Genomic DNA, 17,410 nt, shown 5'->3' on the forward strand with positions numbered 1-17,410 from the left:
TTATTTTTTTTTCTGACAGACAGCTGCAGTTAGATCTAACAACAATATGAAATTGCATCTTTGTTCACCCCCAGTGCTGTAATTACAGAACAAAAATATGTGCAGTATTCTAAAGTTTGGTTATCTTTACTTTAACCGTGTCAGTATCGATACTCCAAACAGCTCACAATTCCACACCACAGAATGTTCAAGCAGAATAAACGGTGTCCTTACACCTCCATTTCCTCTCTGCTTTCCAAATAATGGGCTGAGAGACCAAGGACATAGAAAAATGAAAAATTGCATAGTAAGGAAGCGGCAGAAATGGCCTCTGTGCTATTCCTTGTGCAATGTCAGTGAGTATGCAGCAGCAAGAGAAAGATAAGGACACAGTTTCTGCTGGTGGGAAGTTCCTAGCATCTCATTCACACTCGTGGAGGATGCTACAAGACAAGAGAACTACATAGAGCGACGGAGACCAGGAGGGGGAGAACTTCACATGCACAAGGTAACGGTGAAATGGACTGAGATCGCACTTACCGAGCGTGGGACAGCTAAAGACAACCAGCTTCACAACTGCATAGGTGTGGAATAAAATTGCAACACAACTGATGAACTTACATGCAAAATTGGGTGGGTGGCCAACCACCTTATTTGCATTCCACGTTGATACGGTCACAACTATTTGCATAAGTTTGCATATTTTCCAAATAAATATTTGGAGATGCAATCTTAGGCATGTCCTTGTCCAAACTGGGAAAGCTCAAGCTGAAAAAGCAACTGAAAGTGTGACATGGTAAGGGTTCGTTACTTCATCAGTAAAAAAAAAAATAATTCCTAATGTCCAGTGGTGACTGTGTTATTTCTGCAGAACACGTGCTAGAAATGTTACATCCTGAAAAGGGCAGCTTGGCAGAGGTATGTAATGGATGTGTGTTTGCTAGGAGACGTTTTGCGTTGAATTTATGCGGACACTTATGCTAAAAAAACAGCAGTTCAGTGAGAATTCGGGAAAAATGCGGTCAGGGGCTCCGAAGCCAGAACCCCTCGTTTTCCCTGCAGCCGGCTGAAACCGTGACCAGCCACGGGGTGGCAGCGCTGCCGCACGGCCCAGCCTGGCAGCTGGGAAGCGAAACCCGCCTGTAGGGAATGTCCTCCCCGCCGGTTCGGGGGGAAAATGAGGAAAATTGGCGACGGGGAACAACTCAGGCGTTGCGAGGCTCAGATTAGGGTGGCAGGGGGAGCACGCGCGTTCCACAAGGGCTGCAAAACTCAGGCTTGGTGCTGTCCCCTCTGCGCTAATTAAGGTTCGCTCCTGTATCCTAATTAACGTCGTTCTGTTACACGGGAAGCCGGCACGGACGGGCGCCGTGTCGCGACAGCGCCGACCCTCAGAGCCCCACGCCCAACCTCCCTCACACAGACACCGACGCCTGCATAGCACCACACAACTTTATTTCGTTATTCACCCCCCGCTGCACCACGGGACCTGGTAGCGGCCCACCCACCCACCCACCCAGCAGGGCTGCTATCGCGACAGCGCCGACAGGCGCCAAGGCGACGCCCCCTCTTCCCCCCCCCCCCCCCCCCATCAGAGCGTAAAGCGGAAGTGCGGCGCAGCGCGGCCCCCTTCCTCCCCTCCCCTCCCCTCCCCTCCCGTCCCGCCACTTCCGGCGGCCGCTGTAGCCGGCGGCGCGTCTATGCCCGCGGCGCCGGGGGATGGTGCTGGCGGCGGGGGCTGGGCCCAGCAGCCGGACCGGGAGCGCCGCCGGGCGCCAGCGCCGGCTCTCCCAGCAACCGCGCCTCCGCCACGCCGCCCGCCCGCCGCGCGCACGGTAACGGCCGCGCCGATACAGCCTCCCCCGCCCCGCCCCGCCCCACCGCTGGGGGGGGGGGGGCTGCGGCCTTCCTCCTCCTCCTCCTCCTCTTCCTTCTTTTGGGGAGTGAGGGGCCCGAGCGCCCCCCCCCAAGAGGCCCGGGGTCCCCTCCTGCCGCTGCCGGGCCTGTGCGGGGCCGGGCGGCGGCGGGGCCTTGTGGCCGCGCTTTGTCTGCGCCGGGCCGGGGTCGGGCTGTGAGGGCTACGGGGACGGGTTGGGGGGGTCATGGATGGAGGCGGGCGTGGGGCACACCTGCTGCGGAGCAACGCGGCCGGGTTTTAGTGGTTGTTGTCGCTTTTTTTTTTTTTTTTTTTTTTTTTTTTTAGCGGGTTGAGCCGCCCGGCCTCTGTTTTTGGGCTTCCAGCCGAGCTAACGGCGATTTTCTGCCCGTCGTGGGTGGCAAGGGGATTGCTTGCAGCGCGTGGCTTCGGGTTATGGCTCGGGGTCGCCAGGGAGGGGTGGTGGTAAGCTGGGTGCTGCTGGTTCGCGCTTCGGTTGCAAATATGTTGTTTTTGATGAGATCAGTCTGGGGGAAACAGCCTGGTTTTGAGTTGCCATCTCAAAACGGGCTTCCTGCTCGCGTTCGGAAAGCTCTTTGGCTTTATTCCTGCAGCCGGGTTTGTGCTGGAGGAGTCCAAGTCTACAGGGACTCTCCAGTCTTATCCAAGAGGCTGGACAGCGGGGTTGGGCATTTGTGCCCTACTTACTGCAGGAGGAGCTGATAGAATCGTTATTTTCATTGTTCTGCTTGGGTAACTGTTCTCTGTAACCGTTTTTACACGTATTTGGAAATTTTCTCCAAACTGTACTTGTTACGGTTCTGTTGGTTGCGGTCATATGACCTCAAGAGGTGAGCATATTGATTTCCAACTAGCCTCTTGCTTTTGGGACTATTGAAGTTGCCAGTGGAGACAATAAAATGAAAGCGTACACCTCTAGTCCAGTGTCCAAAACTTAGAAAGCTTTGTGAGTTGGAGGATTTCCTAGACAAACAACAGTGGCAACATTACCGTCGCTTCTTAGGAGTCATCAGCCTACCACTGTGACTGTGTCCTGTCCAGGAATTCAAGTAGAACTCACCTCCAGGGACCTGTTTCCAATGACTTGAACGCTTTTTTTTTTTTTTTTTTTTTTTTTTTTTTTTTTTAAATGCATTCAGTAGGAGGATGGAATTTACCCTCTCCTGATTCCCAGTGGGTTTTATCTTTTTTGTATTCTCTGTTATCACCTACAGGTTTCTGTTAACCTCGTCAGAAATGCTTTGTGGGCGCTTAGTTTGCTGAATGCCGACTGTTGCAGTAGTACAGCCCTCCTGACAGTTGGGCTGTTGGAACAGTTTGTGGCGTCAGTTGGCAACCTGCTTGGGAGCAGGGTTAAAAATAACCAGTACAAGTTGCTTATACTTGTGCTAATGGTGAAAAAGGTGTTTATTAAGCTGTTCCGACATTAACATGACTATTATTAGATACCTGCCATCTACCTTCAGAGCTCTGGGTTTCTCAGCTCAAAAGTAGCCAAAAGCTTAAATAATTCTTTGTTTCTATACCCCATCCTAGGTGCCTTTTCTCGCTCTTTGATGATGTTGGTGTGGTTGGGTTGGTTTGCAATTTTTTGAGGACAGAGCAAGCTGGCTTTTTTTTAGACTGTAAGATTTCAGTGCAGGGTGTGTTTCTTTGTGCCTGTTTATGTAGTTTTGAAAATAGTATGGCCTTGGTCCTAACTGGGGATGTATGGGTAATGCTTTGTTTAAGAACAGTGCTTGCTCCTTCCATGGGTGTACTTCTTACTCTGAAGTGGGAAGCCTCTCTTGTTTCAGTGGAGAATGTGCTACTTTTCAAAGTCAAATGTCCTTGAGGTTGGCTTTTGGTTTTGTTATTTTTACGTTCGTTACCAGGCTTTACCTCTTTTTTTTTTTCTTTTTTTTTTTTTCTTAGTGTCAATACGTCAGGAGTATCCCTAGCATCTACATATAAAAGAGAGGACAACCCTTTATAATTTCCTTAGTGAAATAGAATACTAAAAACTTTGACAAAGATGCCTTTTGCCTTTTCCTCTATTGGGGTTGATTGTGTTCTATTGGTGCAAGAGAACTTGAAATTGAAATTAACAAGTTTCTTGCTCTGGGGAAAGCTGAACAAAATGCACAATGCAAAAGAAGAACTGCGTGTATAGAAAAGTAAATGATTTTAATATTTGTTTTAGTCTGTTAGTGAATCAGCAATAACTGGCAAAACGTACTTTCAGAAATGAGATTTAGGCTGCCAAAATTCTAAGGTTCAAATGAGAGAACTTTGGGCAAAATTAATCAACACAAGTTGAGCTCAGTAAAATCAGCTTAGGAATTTGCAAATCCGGAACGGGAAAGAACCAGATGTTTGGTTTCTACTCAGTCCCTCGGTTCTGCAAGTGTAACTGCATAAATATGGAACAGTAACAGGCACGTATGTCATGCTGTTGCTTGGTATCAAAGCGTCTGTGTAAAAGCACAGGAACGTTATTTTCCCCGTTTTGCAGATAGGAAGCAGAGAGTAATTTAGCTTTTCGGAAATAACAGAATGGGTCAGGGCTCCCCATGAGGGATACAGTAGGGAAGGCTGGGAAGGAGGAGCGTCAAGGTGTCGCATAGGGCTGCTATGTTCCGCCAGGGCATGCTACCGGAGGGAAATAAAGAAAGAATGAAGCTGTTATTTGCAATGAACATTGCTACATTTTTTGTATAAACATGTTCTTTAGATGTTTTTCTTTGTTACAAGTATTACCATTTTTTAATCGATTTTGTGTTGAAGTGGCTTCTATGAATTTCGATTTCTTTGAGACTTCCTGAAGAGAAGTAGCAGCACATCTTTTCAGTAGAAGTTCTTCTTTGTTGTCAGTGCAGCATGAGACATCAGAATGAACACCAAAGGCACAGCTCATAGCAGGTTATGCTTGATGTTGGGCAGAAGCATCCAAGTCTAGAACCATTTTGTTTTGCACAACAGTTCCAAACCATGCCTTGAAATAAGTTAGCATTGTATTTTTGTGCTAAAAGAGAATGGGCACATTGCATCTGAAACTTTGGGTGCTTGGGTTCTCAAAGAACATGGGTCGTATTTAGCAGCAGTAAATAAGGAGTCTTCTCAATACAAATGAGAAAAACTTAAGAATGGATACTTGAAATGTTCAGTATTTGATTGAAATGTTTAACAGAGAAGTGTGATCTAATTAGATCAAATGACATTATAGTAGAATAAAGACAGAATTCTTAATTTTTGCACTGTACTCGGGTACTGCTTCTATGACAAATTATGTCACTTTTTAGCTGAATGTCGTGAACCACAGTCTAGAATATGAGCTATGGCTCAAGTATAAGTATAATGAGGAGCTCTTTATATTTATCTGTTGTCTTGAACTTTTAGAACATAGATGATAAAAATGGGGATTCATTATTGTAGCGTTGTGTAACTTTTCTCCCATTAAAATCTACACGTGTAAATTGTACTGCTAACCGAGATGCACCATAATTGCTGAAAACATCCAGACAACTCCGCAGCATTTTAACATTCTGGGGTTTTCTTCTATAAATTCCCCTTTGATGATAGATCTTTTCCTTTTAAATCGTAATTTTCATCTCAATGGCTTTTTCTCTTGTCCTGAATGAGCAAGTGACTTTTCTCCCGGGATCTGTTTAAGACGAGCTGTTGATGCTTTGTGGGGATATTCTCAGACAATATTATAGTTTCCTTAGCAGCTAGGAACTTTTCAAGGCTCTTGTGCATGACGGCATTACTCTTTCACAATGTCGAGACTGAGTATGCCAGCAGAAACTTGGTGCAGTGAGGGAGAGGCAGCCCGCTGGAGGTGTCCTGTTCTCTTGCATGGCGTTACTTCCCGGGTTCCAGTAAGTGAACTCGGCGAGAGCCAGGGTGGAAAACAAATGCCTCACTCCGGATGCCGCGGGTTCCAGCCCTGTGCTCCGCGCCGGCCCTGCCTGCGTGCCATTCAGAATCTGCAAATGTGCTATCTTTGGAGCCGGTGCCGTAAATTGCTAACCCAATCTGTAGTAGTCCATCAAAACCAGATGGAACGAGTCATTTGTAGCTTCATAGGATTCATATAATTATGAATTAAAAAAAGAGAGACATCTGGGAATACTAATTAGTTACTGTTTGTTCTCTTCTCTGCTTGCTCTCCCCCTACACCTCCCCATGTTGCCTTTGGCTTTCCAGTTTTCTCTTGACGTTTCTTCGTCTCTTTTCTCTGTTGTCACCTGCTTTTCCTTTTCTTATATTGGACAAGCCAGCAATTACAGAATAATTCTTTTAGCCGGGAGCCAGCTGCGCGGTAGAATAGGCAGCCGTCACAGCAGTTGATCAAGTACATTATGTACATCTGCACTGTAGTTTATTACTTCCCTAGTGACAGTCAGTTGTAGTCAAAGACACACCTTGAGTGCGTTCTTGATGAGAAACTATGGTGTGATGTTTAGGAAGTCGTAGTCAGATGTAAATATTGATAATAACATTGTTAATTTTTGTCTTGCAGTTTTCTGATACGTGAGACCAAAATATTTATAACACTGTAAATACGTCATGTGTTCTTGATGCGTAGTCTCCTGCTTCTGCCATGGCATTGACCACGTAGAGCATTTCATATATCTGACTATTTTTCTTCAGTTTTGGTCTTTGCTTTCTGTTGGGATTCATTTGGGATGAAATATTGCTAAAATTTTAGATGCATGGATCAAAAGCAGTCTGAGATATTATTGCCTCTGTCTCTTAGGCTATTCTCTGCTTAAATTAGTTCTCCTGGAAGACAGCTATGATTTTTATGTTCTTCTAGAAAGAAAAACTCCTTAATAAATTGCAGTATTTTGATACAAGTTGTTTTCCCTCTATACCAATGTTTTTGTCCTTTTTTTTTTTTTTTTTTCCCCTCCTTCCTTTCCACAAATACCTCATTTGGGATTCATTTGCAGTGTCAGGTGTCTTGGCTTTGGTGTGCGTGCAGAACGGCTACCAGCCAGTCACGGGGTGGGCTGCGGGCAGTAGCCCAGCTCCCTGGCTCAATGCCCTGCTCCCCCTGGCGCGGTGTTGGTGGGGACATCACCCGTAGCGTGCACAGGCAGGCTTAGTGGTTCCTTAGCTTTGCTGGGTGCGCATGGAGTGGCCATCCTGTGCCTTCGTAGGAAGTCACGCTGTTCCTCAGAAACGTGTGATTTTTGTCTAGTTCATGCTGTGGTGTTCTGGTCCGAGAGTTCAGCCACAAACGCTGGGTGAAGATGGGGTACTCTGTGGTGGCAGGCTGTCTACAGCCTGCAGTTTGTGTAGCCTCCTAGTAGGCTTTTGACTTATTCGGCAGACTCATCCATTTCAACACAAATTATTACATTTTAGAATTGCCTATTTAAAAAGTGAGAGAAATGTGTTTTCCTGAGGTGTCTGATGACATCCTCAAATGAGCTGAGGAAAGGTTAGCCTTTGGAGCTATGGAAAAAGTCTTAGTAAATTTCACAGCATTCTGATATAGTTGGTAAGAGCTGTAACATATTTAGCCAGCAGGCTTAAAAATAATATATATATACACATATATATACACTTGATGTCTGTTAAGTCTGGCAACATGGCTTCAAACAAGTAGCCTCCTATTTTATAGCATACAGGATGTAGACACCGCCCCCCCTCCCCACACGCAGTTAACTTAAATGAGTCAGAGTGTAGTCACTTCTGCTTCTTGTCTCATTTAAGGGACGGATGTATACAAGAGCAGTGTTAATAGGCAGCTTTCTACTGGAATGTTTAACTTTATCATTTTTGTTCTCAGGATGTGATCTTCATGGTGAGCTGGTGGGAGAACTGAGTTGTAAATCACCCCAATGGATGCGGACAGTGATGTTGCATTGGACATTTTAATCACAAATGTAGTGTGTGTTTTTAGAACAAGATGTCATTTAAACTTGAGGAAGATTGCATTAGAGGGAGCAAATGTCATATACAAGCGTGATGTTGGGGTAAGAGATTTAACATACCTCAGTTATCTGTTTTTACATCTTGATATCCATGTGTGGTGGATAGCAAAGTTTTATTTCTATATTTCTGTCCTGATAGGCATTGAGTCTGTCATACACTAAGCCTACAGTAAGGGGAGGAGGGCTAAATACTGTCTCAAAAGACTTCAGGGATCTAACAGACTAGGGTCTGTTCAACTAGTGAGGTGAATAGTAAGTGTAAGGTATGCAGTGAGACCTCTTACACCTCAGGGTCTGTTCTGCCCCACTAAAACTTCATGTTTTTTTTTCAGAAAAATATATCAATGAGGAGTCAACAGGGGAGAGAGAATAAAAAATCAGCATGATGCTGTGGCTTTCACCTTTTTATTCAAGGGAAAATACCTTCATTTCATTTGTTATGTGAACACTGAATCACTGGTTAAGATAGTTCACTTCTGTTTAGCTCTTCTCAGGAGCTTATTTTGTAGTTGCTGAAAGAGATGAAGGAACTTTTCAAGACTTACCAAAAGTAAAGAAATATTTGCATAATACTTGATTTATTTTTTTTTCAATTTTGAAATTGAACTAACACCAATTCCCAATTCTTCCACTTTCATTTTCCTTTTTAGAAAGTATTAATGAAGCTTAGGAAACCTAGGATTACGGCCACAATTTGGTCCTCAGGAAAAGTTATTTGCACAGGAGCCACAAGGTAAGTCCATAGAGATCTTTTCTCTGGTTGAAATGCATGTGTATTTTAAAACATAATGTTATAAATGAGGAAGGTAGCAAGAGGCAGTGCTTGCTGCTCTTAAGATTCCTCCATGTTATATCACACTTAGATCCTTGCCAAGCTAAGTATTTGAGTGGAAATTTTCTCTGCAAATTGTCTGCCTTTGACTGAATTGAAATCTTGAGCAACATCATTTCAGCATTCTGGGAGAACAGCAGAAAAAACTAATTTATGAAGAAAATTCAAAGATTTCTTTTCTGAAATAACGAGTACAGAATGGGGGCTGACCTGCTGGAGAGCAGCTCTGAGAAGGAGGACCTGGGAGTCCTGGTGGACAACAGGTTAACCATGGGCCAGCAATATGCCCTTGTGGCCAAGAAGGCCAACGGTATCCTGGGGTGTGGTAGAAATATTGTTGTCAGAATTTTGAGGGAGGTGATCATACCCCTCTATTCAGCCCTGGTGAGGCCTCACCTGGAGTACTGTGTCCAGTTCTGGGCTCCCCAGTACAAGAGGGACATGGAGCTATTGGTGCGAGTCCAGAGGAGGGCTACTGAGGTGATGAGGGGACTGGAGCATCTGTCATATGAGGACAGGCTGAGAGAGTTGGGCTGGAGAAGAAAAGGCTGAGGGGGGAATCTCATCAATGTCTATAAATATCTGAAGGGAGGGCGTCAAAAGGATGGGCCTAGATTTTTCAGTGATGCCTAGTGACAGGACAAGAGGCAATGGGCACAAACTGAGACACAGGTCTCAGCTCAGTTCAGCTGAGTATGAGGAAACACTTCTTTACCGGGAGGGTGACAGAGCACTGTCACAGGTTGCACAGAGAGGCTGTGGAGCTTCCTTCTCTGGAGATATTCAAAACCCACTTGGATGTCATCCTGTGCAATGTGGGCTAGGTGACCCTGCTTGGCAGGGGGGTTGGACTAGATGGTCTCCAGAGGTCCCTTCCAACCACAACCATTCTGTGATTTGAAAACTCTCTGAGAATTAGATTTATTTTTTTTAAGCCAGAATTACAACTTGGGCAGGGATGACCTTTTTTGAGGAATGTCTCTCTTATTACTACATGAAAACTCACCTAAATTTAATCAAGTTAAACACTGTTGAGGGAATAGAAAGAGCAAATTCTTAGTTCATATACACATGAATTTGCGAAATTGCTAATGGCTGAATTCCTGTAAGTTATGTCCACATTGTGGGGTAAGGGTAAGGTACAGTGGTAAATTTGCATACTTTCTGTATATGATACCTGTCTCAAAATAGAAGGTGATTTGTCGGTGCTGGCATTTAAACGATAGATTTATTTTTTCTTCTGTGGCCCTGCACTGTACAGTGAGCTTTTTCCCTAAACTTTTATTTGGTGCTTTATACTAGTATTAATATTCATAAACATCACTTTCTTCTCTAAACCTCCAGGGAAGCTAACAAGCTCGCTGTAAAGGAGAACAGGATGAAAAGTAACCACCAGTTCAGGATGGCCAACTTCAAACTACCATATTTGTCTCTTAAGAGTATTTAATATCATATACAATCAATATATGGTTCCCACTGCAGCTCCTACTGTCTTAAGCTAGAGCTGAGTGCCAAAATATTCTTCAAATAGGGTATAAAAGACTGTATTTGAATATCTAGACAGTGAAGATAGAATATAATAGGTACAGCTGCGTAAAATTAAGGCTGTCCATGTGGTCACAGTTCATGCATTACATAGTACTCAGACTACAGAATGAACTATTTACTATAGTATGTGTGCACATGAGCATATGCTATACTTTTGTTAATGCTAGATTCTTGTCTTTGCAGTGAAGAAGAAGCTAAATTTGGTGCCAGACGATTAGCTCGTAGTCTACAGAAACTAGGTTTTCAGGTAATTCTAATGAAAAAGGACTTATGTTGCTTAAGCAATGATGGTACTCATTTTTTTCAAAATATTACAAAAGTGAGGAAGCATAACCATTTAGCAATCAGCATGTTTTCATTCAGATGCCCCTTTTGTATCAGCATAAGTTTTCCAGATGCTAGTCAAAGAAATGTCTTATTTTGTGGATTTGGGTTTCATTTGGTGGCTCAGAATTGTGCTTTTTCCCTTCCTAATGAACAACAAAACTTACTAAACGAGCCACCCGCAAATATTTCATGGGTAGAAAAATACCTTGAAAGATTTATTTGAAAGAAGTGCTGAAGGGTGTAAACCAAACTGTCATTTAAACACAATTTTCGCTCATTTATGGTGGAATAACAAACACATGTCTCTCTTGTTTAGGGCAAGTTTGAACCTTGTTAATTGAGGGGGGGAAGTGCTGCTGTGCTGTGAGGTTGCACAGTTGGAAATAGTTTAAAAAAAAAAATAGGGTATGAAACCCCTCTTTTGTGGGTTTGGGTCAACATTACCAGTCAAAAACACCACTTGATCTTTTTAGTAACAGTTCTGAATGTGAGTACTAAAATGTGTAATTTTTAAACTTTCTGACAGTCAGTTGTGCTGTTTACCCACAATTTAAATTTACCAACAGACAATTACCAACAGGCACAGTTGCTGTCCTTTGGCAGGAAGAATCTAAATTTGATTATACTGCATAAAGGCAGCTGTGACAGGCTATCCCATTAATGTTGCATTAGACCCAAGCAAAAGTTAGGGAATTTTATTGCTAAGAATGTATACATTAGACCCAGGCTCTTAAAGTTGGAATGAAGCATTGAATCACTGAGAGATGAACAGCGCCTCCAGGGTAGATGCACTGTTTTATTATGAAGTGAGCCGTTTAGGTGGAATATGCTTTGAGGATTAAAATAATAATTAAAATAATAATTGAAAATAAGGATTTGTTGCTTCCACTTGCATACTTTTTTTTAAATGTTTTGGCTGAGAAATTTTCAGTTTTGTCTATTCCAGAAAATGAACAAAATTTTCTTCGGTGAGTTTGCTAACACTGACTTCTTAACAGTGCATTTGTTTGTTTTGGAGTTGTCTGTTGACTATTTTACTGTCATATAAAATGGCTGTGGTCTGAGAATAACTAAAAGCCAGTATTTTGAGGTAGGATTCAGAAAGCAAAAGACTGGAAAAATAGCTTGCCATACTGGACACTTGAAACAACAGTTTTTATCTTCTATCTTATTCTTAGCTTTGATAAAAATGGTGTATAGCACCAAGGCATTAAAGACACTTTTCCAAATTGCATAGGATTCATGTAAGAATTAAAGTTTTTCTTTGTTAATTTTGATGGCCCATGAACTACTTAATTTAGTTTGTTTTCAATTTGGTTGTGTTTTAGTATAACAATGGGTTATTCCTGTGTCTCAATTTTTAAAGTAAATTGTACGATAAGCACATAGTACAAATGTGAAATAATCTAGTTCAATGGGTACTGTACTGTGGAAGGATAAAATTAGTGACTTGAGTCTATTAAATACCTTTAGACTATTAGAAATGCATCAATCACAAGGTTTTAGTTGTGAAATAACATTAAAATACTCAACTAGTATTCTTCTGAGTTTTTTTTTTTCAACCCATATATCTCTGCTTCTCTGAGCTGAGTTTCTAATGACATTCTTTTCTTCTCTTTTGAAAAGGTAATTTTCACAGATTTTAAAGTTGTGAATGTTTTAGCAGTGTGCAACATGCCCTTTGAGATAAGATTGCCAGAATTTACGAAGAATAATAGACCTCATGCGAGGTATGGTAGATTTTTTTTTTTTTTTTTTAAATGTAGTCTTTGTATATTTCTTAAGCTTTTCTGTTTCAGTTCCAGACCTCTTACCTGTTCTTTTGTCTTCTAGTTACGAACCAGAACTTCATCCTGCCGTGTGCTACAGAATAAAAACTCTCAGAGCTACCTTACAGATTTTTTCAACAGGCAGTATCACAGTTACAGGTATTTTGATGTCATAAATAAATATTTAACTTGTTGGGAATATTTAACTTTAGGGCTAGTCAGTTTAGGAAAAGAAGATACTCAAAACAGTCAAAAGATATGCCAAAGGGATCTCGTTTCCCAGTGCTTGTACTTAGTTTCATTTTGAGTGAAATGGCCAGACAAGTTAGAGAAAGAGTTATTACTGGTAGACTTAAAAATTACTTTTAGTGGACATGGTCCGTTTTTTCCTTTTTTTTTTAAAAAAAAAAAAAAAAGAAAAAGTGAGATAGAATTTGAGAATGCAGATATTGTTTATTTAAATGTTTTACTTTTTACCCTTTTTTTAATCTCTGTAATGATGTAGATTGCACTGCATGTAGCATCAACAGCACTTTCATAAATGCATATTTCCAAGCTTGAGATCTGTGGAAACATGTGAGAAGGCATAGTATTTTGTCGTAACTGAAGTTGACCAATATTTGCAATTCTTCAGACCTGTGCTCGCTTCTGTTAAAGCTCATCTGGGGGGGAACCACTACTTGGGTTATAGGAATTAGTGACTTTTCTCAAGTAATCAGAAACATGATAGTTTTGGGTCTTAGAGATGCTACTGCCATTTTTTTCTTCCTTCTTTCTCTAATTTTCATTTTCCATTCTTTGCTATATTTACTTGTGCAGTGTCTACCACAGATGTGAAAAGTCAGATGTGAGGAATACCTGTTATAATCGTACAGAACCAGGAAATATCATTTGTTATCACTTCAGCTGGTCTTGTCATTGGTAGAGTTCAACTACTGGTATTATATATTCATACACTAGTCACATGTAGGGGTATTTATCTTTACATTTTTTTTATTTTTTTTAAGCAAATACCTATCATAATATATCAGGATATTTTTTTATTTTTTTTTTTAAGAAGACAAACTCTATTAGACTTAGTAATCTGAAAATTTAGGGCTAGACATCAAGGTGCTGGAGAGTCTCCAGGGAAGGGCAGCAAAGCTGTTGCAGGGTCTAGAAAACAAGTTTTATGAGGAGCGGCTGAAGAACTTGTGTTGTTTCCCCTAAAGAAAAGGAGGTTCAGGGGAGACCTTATCACACTCTATGAAGTGAAGCTATAGCGAGATGGGGATTGGACTCTTCTCCCAAGCACCAAGTGATAAGACAAGGGGAAATAGCCTCAAATTGTGCCAGGGGAAGTTTTGGTTGCATATTGGTAGAAATTTCTTTACTGCAAGAGTTGTGAGGCATTAGAATAGGCTGCCCAGGGAAGTGGTTGAGCCACCATCCCTGGAGGGCTTAAAGAAATGTGTAGATGTAGAACTTGCTAGCGTGGTTTAGTGGTGGATTTTAGTACTAGGTTAAAGGTTGGACTAGATGATCTTAGAGGTCTTTTCCAACCTGGATGATTCTATGATTTTATGACTGATAAAAGAACTGATAGTTAATAGGGAAAAAAGTTCTGTTAATTTTTCTTCCTTCAAAATGAGCAGTGAGGAGGATTATTATTAGTAGTTTTTATTTTATACTCCCTGCAATGATGTTCCAGTTTTTACATATCTTCAACACTACTCTTCAGTGTTACTTGTTACAAGTTTTGTCTACTCGTACTCCTGCTTTCTGAAGGCTTTCTCTTGAACTTGCATTTCTACCATAGAAGACAAATTGAAGGAAAGCAAAGAAATTGCCTACAAGGCAAAGGATGTTCTAGGCAGAGTATCTTCCATCAGGCTTGCTTGCGTGAGTGATTAACTCAGCTAAGTTGGAAAATGCAAGAATAATCCTAATCCATTTTCATTCTGACTGAGCTCGTAAATTAATATGTCTAGAATTACATGCATAGATAAGACATAGGTTATTTATAAGTAGAGGGAGCCAAATGGGGAGCCATTTTTAACAGTTCTCTGTACTTGAAAGGAATCTTTGAAGTCCAAAGTGAGTTTAAAAAAAAAAGAAGTTTGTATCATCAAATCACATGAGAAATTGTTGGCTTCATTTATCTACATCACCAAACTTGTATCCAGGATAGTTTCTTCTGGCATAGTATTGCTCATTCATTTGCAGCCTCAGTTGTTCATTGCAGGAAATGGTCTAGAACCATTAGAAAGCACTGCTAGCTCATTCTTCCTCTTCCCAAATGTTCATAAATTATGTTAGATAACCTTCAGGTGCCTCATTCTGAGACAATAACCATTCCCTAGCTTGCAGGTGCTGTCCTGAGATCGATGGCTGGAGGGAGCTATTTGCAAAATCTAGACTGAAAAGTAATAGTCTATAATTTTCAAATATAAAATTTGCTTGGAACATACTTAGGTTAAATCCAGCATTATTTAGCAATATTTTATGTGGTGGCTATTTAAGAGATAAATGTGGCCAGGTAGTACAGATTTGGGTAGTACACATTTCTAGAAGAGAATGATAAGTAAAAATACTTCTTTTACCTCTGCCTCTTAGCTTCTGCGATCTTCTCTGGGCTGACTGTTTAAACCAGTAAATTGCGAAGTATGCAAATTGTTAGGAAATGATAGTATTTATTTGCAATTTAGGCATTAATCAGCGTAGAATATCTTGCAGATTCCATGCTAGAGTTTTTTTTTCTTGTAAGTTACAGTGGGAAGAGGAACACTTTCTTCAATTGGGAGAAATGGGGAGGAAGTTATTCTTGTCTACAGAATAAAGTTACAGCAGCCATAAATATTAAGGTTGTTTTGAAGATACTGTTGTTGTTTTAATTTCTGATGGCCTGATTTTTCTCTTCCTATTGTTTTTTCCTGTTTTTCCTCTTTTTCTTTTTCTTTTTTTCTTTTTTTTTTTTCTTTTAATACTTCACAGGGCCAAACGTAAAGGCTGTTGCCAGTGCTGTGGAGCAGATTTACCCATTCGTGTTTGAAAGCAGGAAATAAATTTTATAATTCACCACTTGATGGTTAGGTTTCCTAACCAAGCACCTTTAAAAGACTGCTGCACATTGGACTAAAAGCAAAAAGGAAAACTGGACCAACTATAGCAGAGGAATACAGACTCTTTTACTTGTTCATGGCCACAGTATAAACTCCAGTCCTTTTGGATTTTACTCTTAACAGTGCTGTATTGTAAAAACAGAAGTTTACAAGATATGAAATTGCTGCTTTTAAAAAGACATTCTATTTATTTTTGCAGTAATTTCTGTGTATTCATAAGCAAAGCTGTCACGATGTGCACTACCTTTAAAACATTTTTTTTAGTTTGAGCTTGTGTTTTATTTGTGAATAGTCTTTTACATTTTTGTATGCTGAATATTGGGCACCAAAGAAGCTGTAAAAGTTATCTTTTTCACCTGATGAATGTGCACAAATAAAAGTTTGGAAAATATTTCTCTTCATACCTGTTCTGTTATATTCCTTTCCCTTTTTCTATTACATTAAAATTGTATAGTTGCAAATTAATTTGAAACGATGTAGGAATAGTCTTTTGCTGATTACCTTCTGTTTCTATTTGTAGTATGTGTAAAATTTTGTGTGTGGGTTAGATTGAAATCTATAGTAGTTACGTATGTTTATCCGAGGATGAAATTTGGTTTGTTCCCAGTTCTCTTAACTACATGCCAGATTTCAAGTATTTTCTTGCTGTTTAAAGAAGACATTTCTAAATATAAAGGTCTACAACAACTATTTTCCTGTAGATGATGAGGAAATCTTACCAACTAAAGAAGCTACTATAGAAAAATTAACTGCCTTGTCCACCTGCTGGATGCAAAAGGAAACAAATTACTATGTGAGCTTCGGTATTTGGGAAAGTGTTGTTACGCTTCAACTCCGGAAGATGGTATGGTCATGCTAATCCAGTCCCAGCCTCTTGCTGAATGATTAACGCAGGCCTTTTCTACACTCTCGTTACTGTATAATGTTTTCATGACAGGAGCTGCCGACAAGCAATGAAGCTTGATTCTGGCATGTATTATTATTGGTATTAATCTTGGACTTGAAAGCCAGTAGATGTTTCTCTCAGTAAGTGCACATTTGAAGCAGAAGAGAGGTGAATGCTTAAAAGTAACTGCAAATGCTACTTTTAAAAAGTTACAATAAATATATGTATAAATGTATGTATGTCTTTTTTCCCTGACTGAAGACAAATGTGACACTATTGTGTGCTGTAAGTAATATACAGTCTTGGTGGGTACTGAAAACTGAACCGTGAGCTGTTTCTATACTTGAAGTCACCAGTTGTGGAAGAAAAGTGGAAGAATATCCTGAAAAAGCAAATGCCTAGCATAATGTATACGAGCTGTCTGAGGGATGGTGTAGAAGTTGGGGCCATCTGCAGCATCTCCATGCAGAAATTATGGAAAGGAAGGAATAGTTTAGGAAGTGCCCTTCAGAACAAAAGGAAAGAGCAACCTGCTGCAAGCAGTGATACATTAATAAAACCCTTTCTTAGATGCGTGAAGGTAGGAAAAGAGTACTTGTAACTATGAAATAAGTAGAGTCTGGCAGTCATTAAACTTATGATAAAGAGCACATAAAGGCACCATAGCACTCCTGACACTAATGAAGATTTTGTGAAACATCACACCAATGGGCAAATCCCCATTAAATGGACAAATCCCCATTAGGGAATGTTAATGTTGTATTATTACAGTTTGAGAAAAGAAGAAGGTATTTGAAAAATGAACAAAATTGTAATGGGTTTTCCAGTGATGAAGTGTAGTCCTAAACTGATGAGAATTTGGCCATTATAATTGTAGGTATATTAGGTAAGGCTTTACTCTTCCTCTTTTGGATCAAATCACAAAATGTTTGAATGCTACCATTGAGATTTTATGAAGCATGTGTATCTCCTAAATTTATATGAAGAAAGAGGAACATTTTGTTCTCTTATTAGCACAATCATGGGGTGTTAAATCTGTCTCATTTAAAAAAGAAAAAGTAATAAACCAATGTATTAACATTCAAGAAGGCTGGTTAGCTCAGTTGGTTAGGGCATGGTGCTAATACTGCCACAGTTGTAGTTC

At 40.7% G+C, this 17,410-nt stretch overlaps 1 protein-coding gene across 6 annotated transcripts; it reads left to right on the forward strand.

Annotated features, from left to right (window-relative positions):
* Positions 1-1,642: 1,642 nt before the first annotated feature.
* TBPL1 (TATA-box binding protein like 1) lies at positions 1,643-16,501 on the forward strand. Of its 6 annotated transcripts, none has more exons than XR_014317172.1 (8): positions 1,643-1,814; positions 7,659-7,845; positions 8,454-8,536; positions 10,367-10,430; positions 12,137-12,240; positions 12,344-12,438; positions 13,099-13,217; positions 15,253-16,501. XR_014317172.1 is itself a non-coding variant. In XM_082756660.1 (7 exons), the coding sequence occupies exons 2-7, from the start codon at positions 7,711-7,713 to the stop codon at positions 15,321-15,323; spliced, it is 552 nt and encodes a 183-aa protein (XP_082612786.1). In that variant the 5' UTR covers positions 1,643-1,814; positions 7,659-7,710; the 3' UTR covers positions 15,324-16,501. The 6 variants fall into 6 exon arrangements, 4 of the variants coding, with proteins under 4 accessions (XP_082612786.1, XP_082612789.1, XP_082612787.1 ...); XR_014317173.1 differs by having other exon boundaries at positions 13,099-13,200; XM_082756660.1 differs by lacking the exon at positions 13,099-13,217.
* The last annotated feature ends 909 nt before the right edge of the window (positions 16,502-17,410 follow it).

This window comes from Aythya marila (assembly GCF_965140915.1).
Source record: "Aythya marila genome assembly, chromosome: 3".
Classification (NCBI taxonomy): Eukaryota; Metazoa; Chordata; class Aves; order Anseriformes; family Anatidae; genus Aythya; species Aythya marila.

Excerpts from the sequence above, each read along its gene's own strand:
- TBPL1 (XM_082756660.1), top strand. The coding sequence starts at position 7,711 with ATGGATGCGGACAGTGATGTTGCATTGGACATTTTAATCACAAATGTA. Across the intron at positions 7,846-8,453 it reads TATACAAGCGTGATGTTGGG|AAAGTATTAATGAAGCTTAG; the intron begins GTAAGAGATTTA and ends TTTCCTTTTTAG. Across the intron at positions 12,241-12,343 it reads AATAATAGACCTCATGCGAG|TTACGAACCAGAACTTCATC; the intron begins GTATGGTAGATT and ends TTTGTCTTCTAG.